General features: G+C 45.4%; 1 protein-coding gene across 1 annotated transcript; it reads right to left on the minus strand.

Moving 5' to 3' along the window:
• Nucleotides 1-1,496: 1,496 nt before the first annotated feature.
• On the minus strand, nt 1,497-6,082 carry Skida1 (SKI/DACH domain containing 1). The gene has a single exon (XM_036189046.1). It carries the CDS (start codon nt 5,539-5,541, stop codon nt 2,794-2,796), a length of 2,748 nt encoding a protein of 915 aa, XP_036044939.1. The 5' UTR covers nt 5,542-6,082; the 3' UTR covers nt 1,497-2,793.
• Nucleotides 6,083-9,065: the final 2,983 nt, after the last annotated feature.

Raw genomic sequence — 9,065 nt, forward strand, 5'->3', positions numbered from 1 at the left:
AATCATAAAACGACCCAAATAAAATAAACTCTGCTGGGAGTAATTCCCCAGCAGGATGGGAGACCAGCTGAGGACTACTAGGAATTGAAAGGGTACCTTATATTTGCACACTAAGACTTACTATTTGGTACACTTTACTGACAGAAGCCCCAACTCAAGAGTTTGCTCTGGTTGGATGGCCTATAGGAACATTGTGGAGTAATATTTGTGTTGACTGCTTAATGTCTTTCCTTTTGATGGTATCACTCTGGAATGCCTCGGCCTCCATACTGCTCATTCCCCAGTTCCTATAAGCTGAAACTACTGATTCTCTGAGGATTAGAGAACAAGTGTCCAAGGTAGAGGCTGATATTTTGTGCAAAATTCTATGGGTTATTTACTTTAATTTGTGCTTATTCCATCTCACAGTGTTCCCACATTCAAGATCTGTAGACTTCAAATATATTCTCAGTTTATAACAGTCTATAGCCAACATAGAAAGTCCTAGTCTAAATGCAGTAGTCACTGTACTTGAACTTTCTTGTCTTGGCACTAATTAAAGAGTAGAAATTACAGACTTCCCTTGTGTGGGTGTCATTCCTTTTACAGACTGATTTTTTTTTTTCTGACAACTCACTGTCCCTAAGTTCTTCATTGCCTTCCAAAGGGGAAAGAACTCAGGCTCAGAAATCAGTTGTTCAGTTCTTTAGGACTTTTAACTGAGAATATGGACTAGTCTTTGGAATTATATACAAGCACAAGTTCAAGGATAACATCCCCCAATTTTCGCTTGGCCCATATCTATGATTCCAATAAAAAATGACCCAGAGAGCCTACATCTGGCAACATTCAAGAAGGAAAGGAAGGGAGGCAGTCCAAAGCATCAATTTACTCCATCCAAATGTATCTGGATGCAGGTACTCTGAGCCTCTGTCCTTTACAACAGGGGAAAACCACAGATCATACACAGCAATTAGGCCTGAGACCATCCAGAACTGTCTGAAACATTTATAGACAAAAGGAAATTTTCAAAAGGAGTAGGAATTAAAAGGTTAAGGAAAATAAATAGCTGAATTTCCATGAGAAATAATGATTTAAATCCACACAGTAAACATTTCATTGGTGTTTTGTTTTGCTCTGTGATTTATGGTCTATAGATGCAATGTCTTAGACTAAAGATAACAAGGTCTGAGATACATAATTTGGTGGCCCAAGAATTACTGGATTCAACTTTCATTAAAATAACAACTAATCATTGCTTTACTTTCTTAAATATGAAACTTGTCGGAGTTGGTCTGTAACAAGTTTGGAAAGTTTTTCTCTGATTTGAGAAGAAACCTGCCGGTGTTATGCACAGAACCCGATTGGTCTCATCACCAAGTATTCCCACCAAACACTGCACCCAATGAGTGCATTTCTTCTAGGCAGAAACATTACAAGTGAAAATGTCAACAAAACCATTCATTCCTGTTAACCCTTCTTCAACCTGGAATAAGTAGAAATGTATGGAACCAGGAGTTTTAAACAGTGTTTTTAATTGAAAATAAAGCTAAAGCATGCTTTCCAACAGTGCAAATTTCCATAATTCTGATTTACTGCTCTGAGCATTACAGCACAGTCACCAGCACGGCCCTTCCAAGGGGTGGGCCATTTGCATGTGGGACTCCTTCGATTTTAAGTGCAAATATAGATAGTCACCTCTGATTGTCACTTGCAGTAGAAACTCCTGTTCTATACCCAGGATGGCCTGAAAACAGAAGTTTAGAGAGATGCAGGAGGAAACAAAAAGCAGAAGGTAATACAATCCAAGTGCCTGAGTTCTGGTACCAAAAAGCCCTGAAATAACTGTTATTTTTCACTTGGGGTGTTACGACTCTGACTCTTTTTCTTTTTCTTGCTTGTATTTAATGATTGGTCACTATGAAGAGTTAGACCATTAAATATCCTGCTATTAAGAGAAGTGTTCTAATTGTTTTGAAAGCTTGAAGAGTCAGCTTCAGACCACAAGCTAAGCAGGACCACACTGAGAGTCACCCTATTTTAGATGTTTGGGTAAGAGTACAGAAAGGACCTTTCCAATTGCAAGGAGTGACTGTAAAGGTAAAAAAAAAAAAGCACATCCTTTAAAACAAATCCCATATTTCTCTTACTTCTTATACAAGGGACAGCTTTTTAATCAGCATCCAATCAGGACTCATACCCCAATCTTTCCATTAAAAAAAAAAAAAAAGTTAAGTGCAACTACTCTTGGAAAGGGAATGAGGATAGTTTAAAAAAACAAAAAAACAAGACACCCCACAAATAAGAGCTCCAGAAAATTACATTTTGGGCTCACAGAAACTTCTTGCTACCTTATTGTGTAACCATGTAACCTAACAAACTTTCACTGAATACCAGTTACACTTTCGGGTCTGAAATCTAGTGCATAAACTTAATGGCTCATTGTAATATTTATTATTCAACCTTTTGACATTTATTTGTAGCAGTTGAATTGAGGTACCGGTGCAATATTAGCATTGAAACAGTAAAGTGTTCCAGCTCTACCATAATAACTGAGTTTTACTTGAGTCTTTAGCCTGAAGTAGTCTGTGGTATGTAAACCAACCCTTCTCCCACCCCCCCCCCCCCCCACTTAAAAAAAAAAAAAAAACCCGCAATGGGAAAAAAAGTAATCCGATTTCTGTCTTCAAAATGCGATAAACCAGGACTCCAAAGGGGGGTGTAACACCATTAATGGACTTGTACAAGCCATCCTGTGCAGTTTACAACAAAAGGGAGGTGATACGGTTCGAGAAAATATCTTCCAAAACATTTCTATGAATTAAATTTCCTGAATTTGTGACTAGGTGGAAGAGGTATTGCAGAACCGCCCAGCTGCCATTTCCATACAGGATGGGCCTTGTGAGGAGGTTGGGAATCCTTGGTGGTGGTTAAGGTATACGCTGGCCTCAAGTCCCCGTCCTTCCCAAGAATGAGTGACGGTGGACAAGGAAAATTTGCCATGAAATTAAACGGCCTTTTCACTGCTGATGCTACATTGCTGGCTACCTTTTTGCGTCTGTTTAAAACTGTTAAGTCATCCAGTGTTCCTTCATGTGTCTCAGTTTTACCTGTAGGACGAGGGCTTCTAGCTGATTTCAAATTTGGTTTGACTGGAGGTGTCTGAAGGACTGGTCGTTTACCCAGTACTAGTGTCCGGTAATTTTTCCTCACCCTGGCACCAAATTTATATTCCCCATCCTCAGGTTTTGGAGATCCTAAAGTGCATGAAAGGCCCTGACTCTGAGCCAGTGGATTTAAGGAAGGCGTTTCTTTCTCAGGGCATGCAAAACCTTCCTTGGCTGTGGTTAAAAAGGCGTCCTCCTCTTTCTTCTCAGTGACACTGTAAAACTCACCCTTTGTATCATTGCACTCATACTTCAGCTTATTTGTGATAAGATCAGGTTCATATTCTTCATTAGCACTACTGTCTTCTACTTTGATTTTAATATTGTGCAGAAATGGCAGTGTCTTGTCGCCTGGGTCGGTGCAGAGATTCTCAGCTTTAGCTGCTGCTGCTGCTGCTGCTGCTGCTGCCGCTGCTGCTGCATCCACTTCGGGATCAGTCTGAGAAGAGGCCAAATCCGTAGCAAATTCAAGACAATGAGGGATTTTGGAATCTTTTCCTGAATTTGTTGCTGTTCCACAAGAATCATTATTTAAGAACCTAGCAGCTATTGTGTTATTATCTGAACAGTGTGTAGTAGGAGTTGCTTGTAGGCATTTCCTAGCCTCTCGGAGTATTCTTTGTTGTGGAAATACATTGTTTGTCTTTGGGCTAGGTGAAGAGGCCCCCTCTGCCAGGCAGTTAATTGTCAGGTCAGTTCTCTTTACAGTACTGGAAATTTCAGAGTGTGGGAATGTAATCTCAGATACCCTATCGTTTCTTATCTCTGGGAAATAACTCCCCATGCTGGCCGGGCAGTACACCGGAGCCCCTTTGGGAGCCCAGCCCTGCAGGCTCCACTCCTCTGGCGACTCGGCTTTGACACTACTCTTGAGGTCGGGAAGTCGGCCGGCATCCTCGAAAGCAGCGGGTTTGGTTGCAGCGGCGGCGGAGGCCAGATGGTACAAGAAGTTGGCCTGCGCCTGCACGCTGGGAGGCTTGCAGAAGCTGGTGCGCCTGAAACGGATGCTCTGCACTGACACTTGGCTGGAACCGGAGCTGGAGTCTGACTCGGTGGACGAATCCTCCTCCTCGGAGCTGATTTCACTGGAATCCGAGGCCCCGCTGCCCCCCTCTTCCTCCTCCTCCTCTTCCTCCTCCTCCTCTCCTTCCTCCTCCTCTTCCTCTGAGGACATCGAGTTGCTGGAGCTGGACAAACTGGAGCCAAAATCCGAGTCGTTGGCTGCATGGTCGGAGTAGGAGCTGGACTCGGAGTCGCTGCTACAACTCTCGGGAAAGCTTCCTAGATGGGGCTGCGGTCGGTGGTGGTGAGGGGGGTGGTGACTCGGCGTTGGCTGCTGGGCCCGATGGTGGTGGTGATGGTGATGGTGGTGGTGGTGGTGATGGTGGTGGGGAGGCGGGCAGAAGCTGTTGACCAGATGAAACCTCTCCAAGCAAGTGGCCCCGGCGGCCGCCGCCGCCGCCGCTGCCGCCGCTGCGGCCGCCGCCGCCGCCTTGGCTTTGTAGGACCTGGGCAGCAGCAGCAGTCGCCGGGCGCCGGCGTGGGGCGCGAGCAGGCAGTTCTTGGCGCCCCCGCGCTTGCGTTTGCAGCGGTAGGTCAGGCTCACCGGGCCTCCGGCTCCGGTCGCCGCCTTGGGCTGGGGCCCGGCCGCCGACGCCTGGTAGTAGGCGGCGGCGGCGGCGGCGGCGGCGGCAGCGGCAGCGGCGGCGGCGGCGGCGGCGGCCGCCGGGTGCTTGCTGCACAGCAGGCTCCGAAAATAAGCGGGATCCGAGTGGAAGGCGACGTAGTTTCCCTGGAGCGGGGCAGTTTCATAGTTTAAAGGGGGTTTGCAAGGCGAGCGAACGATCTCCGGGTAGTGCGAGCCCGGGTATTTGCTAAAAATCTGAGGTAGATGGGCGGCGGGGCGCGCGGCTGCGGCGCCCGGACGCTGGGACTGCGCGCTGATTGGCAGGGGCCGCGCGGCTCCGCTCAGGCCCCGCCAAAGTTGGTGCTTGTCCTTCCAAAAAGCCGGGCGGGGGCTGGCGGCGGCGGCGCGCTCTGGCGGCGGCGCCTTTGTGGCCAGGGCCCGTCCGACCCTCCTGCGCTTGGTCTTGAGCACACGCTCGGTTTTGCAGGAGGTATAGAGCGCTTCTACGTCTTCCCGGGAGATGAGCGTGCATTTGGCCGCGTGGAAGGCGATACTGTTGATTGCTTTGAGTTTCCGCAACTCCTCCAGATCGCAGTGGTGCTTTTTCACTTTCAGATGATCCATGCGCTTGTGCACGGTCGTCCTCGGGATGTTTTTCAGCAGATCTGTGAAGACTTGGGAGAGAGCAAACATTTGCTTTCCTTTAATGATGAGGTAGCCGAGCCTCACGCCATCCACCTCTTCGAAACCTGACTTCAGGTCTCCCATCCTGGGCACTAAATGATCCCCACCATTTGCAGTAAATATATACGTGACGCATACATACACATGTATGTATGTTAATCCTCCGCCAGATGCTGCGTGTGTCTCAAGGCATCCTGCTAATAAAATAACAAAGACTGTTATTCCCGGCGAAGGGAGTGCCAAACTCTAGGCGAATTATTGGGGGGGAGAAAAACCCCATGAAATTACACTGACTTGATTCTTGCTTTTTTTTTGGTTTTCGTTTTTTTAAAAAAGAGGGAAAAAACCATCCGGTTTCAGATCTGCCAGCGTGTTGGTCTGAGTCCTCGATGCGGATCAGTACCTGGGCCCCTCTACTCCTTCTCTCTCCATTGGAGCACTATGATAATGGAATGTGAAGGGAGAAAGAGAAAAGAATTGCAGCTGCTATTCCCGCCGCTGCTTTAGCTACAAATAAAATGACAGAGTGAAGTGAGCTCGTCCGGAGACACCTTCATCAATTAATTCCCCTAAAGCCAACGCTGATTGGACACTCCTGACAGGTGATGCAATAAAAATTGATATTCCACCCCTTCCCCCCAAAATCTCCTACTAATTAGCATACCCTTATACTGCCACCTCCCCTCCCAAAGTAAATAATACAGCCGGTATATAAATCTTTCCATTAAACTATCGGAGCTCAGAAACAGCCTGACTCACAGACTTCATCAGAAGCAGTGTGTGTACGCAAAAAAAAAAAAAAAAAAAAAAAAAAAAAAAAAAAAGCCACCGTATATTCCCCTTTAAAGAAATACTGCCTATTTTTTGCTTTATTTGCATTTTACCGATACAGCTATTATCGTTTCAAAGGAAAGCATTTTAAAAACATTATCAAACCCAAATAGATATACCCCACCCCTCTTTTCTTTGGAAAATGAAGCTTAAGGGGAAACGTGCCAGAATAGCCTGGTATTTCCCTTATGGGAGTGAGGAAGGAGACAGGCTGGGCGCTCCAAAGTTAAACCGAGAGGTGAACCAACCCAGGACAGACTTACGTCTGCAATTTCTTTGGATCCTCCCTCCCCCCCAACCCCCCTCCAATGCCCTTTTACAACCAGAAACAAAGTTATTTGACCAAGAAAGCAGTTCAAGGCTCCAGCTCAGGAACGTGTAACAATTCAACTAGGTTTCTCTGTTCTCTGCTGGCGAGTGGGGTAGGGAGGAGGTAGTTTCACGTCAGACTCATAACAAAGCATAGATAAGCCAGAAATGTGTACAGTTTTCAGATTGACCAGCGTGGACTAGAGGTGGGGTCATTCTAGAGTGTCCAGCACACGCTTTAGCCAGGGTCCTGATTTCCACAGGGCAGAATTCCAGGGACCAGATTACTTCCTTCTGCAGCAAAGGGAAGAAAATGTCAAGCCCCAAGGTGCTTCCAGAAGTTTTACATAAAAATGAGGAAAAGAAAGTGACGATGTATGATGCAGACCATTTCAGTGGTTGATGATGGTTTACCTGGTAGTTTAGATGAATCTTCTACCCTCAAGAAAGCCAGGCATCTGTTTTAACAAAAATCACTTTGGATGAATATCAATCTGGTTTAACCTCTTCTTAGTCACTAGCATGGCTTACTGTCATTTTCAAGAATATCCAAATTATTGCCAAGTGAGAGCGAGGGTCTTCCACTTGGCATATGTAGGACCTCAGGGTGGTTAGTTGGCTGCTTGGCAAAATTAGACAAAATCTCCATCCATGTTTGCAACTATAGCATAAATGCAACTCAGGCATCTACATGTTTCCTTCTTCCTCCCAAAATAGACACATCCCTGAGGTTAAAGAATGAACAGATATTTCTGAACCTACAAGGGAAAAAAATGCACAATGATTTCTTTCTTCATATTCAAAAGTTCCAGTTTCCCCTGCTGTGGTCTGGCCAGCAGGAGCAGGTATGAGTCAAAAAAGAAAGGCAAAAAAATCTTAAAAAAAAAAAAACCCACAAAAAACCAGGAATCAGACATATAAAAAGGTAGTTTGCTTGACAAGATGAAATCTCAGCCATGGTTCCCCACCCCCACCCTCATCTCCCTTGTAATTTTCCCAGGAATTTTGAAGAGAATTGGGAATTTCAAGAAGTACATCCGGAAATTAAGGAAGTCTATTTAAGAGCGTCTGTAACTCAGGAGGTTGGGATTTGAAAAGTCAGCCCTGGACTACTGTTGCACTCAGCACAGATGTAATCGCCGCTCTTCAACTTAATCAATGTGTGTACAAACCGCGATGTCTAGTTCTTGCCTTTGAAATCTAAGGCTAGCATTTCCATCCACGAAATCAGAGCTACAGCAAATTACATTTTTGTCCCTGGAATGAGAGAAGGATCATTGAACGGATCTCGTGATATTTCAGGCTTTAAACGTAACCGAGAGGCAGCAACGAACAATGCCTCGGCACAGCTAACACCATCCACCGACTTGGCTCTCTTTTGCATCTGGTTCTAGCACGCCGAGTTTTTCTGTTTCACTTTCACAGGAGGCAAAATGTGCAAGCTTTAAGCAGAAATCGAAGTTTCCAGGAAAAGCAAATGCTGGTGTTTGTTGTTTTAAAGTGGGATGACCAGAGCCTTTCTATTGCCAACGACAGTGTTTAAAATTCCTCCTGATGCACTTATATACTGCCAGCCCTCTCCTTCCCACCCCACCCCCGCCCATTCCCCTCCTCCAGCTCTAAGATGTAGACCAAAGAGTCAAACAGCTAAGAAACAGTAAACTAAAAAAAAAAAAAAAAAAAAAAAGAGGGGGTGGTGGTGGTGGTGGCTTTAAGAAGACAGTACAAAAGGTTGGCTAAGGCGTCTTTTTTGAAGGGGGAGGGGGGGGAGGTAGTTTTAGTTGTTCCTGGTTCTTGTTTAGATTCTCTCCCCCTTTGCCCCCATGCGCCTATTTACCTTGCACGTAGGAGCATACTTTAGTAAACATTTCAAATTTACCATCCTGTCCTCTACCTTTAAAACACTGGGAATGTGGGTGCTTTTGAAAATTAGTACAATACTGAGTATTATTTTTAAACTAAAGGTATAATCTGTTGGATCAATTACAAAAAAGGTAAAGAACAAGGGATTTGGGGGGATGTACCTATGTATACTTAGAAAGTGTCTCTATGTACAGAGACATACCTTTACATTTATACATTTTAAATGCTCCTATTACACATCTTTCTTTTTGTCTAATACATTCTTTTGTTCCTATAATGTCCCCATCCTAGGGTGAGTGTGTTAAGGCTCCAGGACTGGGGCTTGTGCACACACACACACACACACACACACACACACACACACACGCACACAGAATGTGACAGACAGCTTTCTTGTGGCCATCAGCACACGCTGCATATCCGGGGTCTTCTCTAGGCACATTGGGGGTCGATCTCGATAAAAAGACCTAGCAGAGGCCCCTGAGCGCTCACACATGAAAGGCAGGGGACTTTAGGATGGATTTGCATGCACACCGGGGATTTCGATCAATAGCTACCAACATTTATGGCTTAGATTATTAATGTGAAAGCTAGCCCAAAGAATA

The sequence above is a fragment of the Onychomys torridus genome, chromosome 5 (assembly GCF_903995425.1).
Source record: "Onychomys torridus chromosome 5, mOncTor1.1, whole genome shotgun sequence".
Classification (NCBI taxonomy): domain Eukaryota; kingdom Metazoa; phylum Chordata; class Mammalia; order Rodentia; family Cricetidae; genus Onychomys; species Onychomys torridus.

What these genes read in the sequence shown, in the direction of transcription:
- Skida1 (XM_036189046.1), bottom strand. Translation starts at nt 5,541, where the DNA reads ATGGGAGACCTGAAGTCAGGTTTCGAAGAGGTGGATGGCGTGAGGCTC.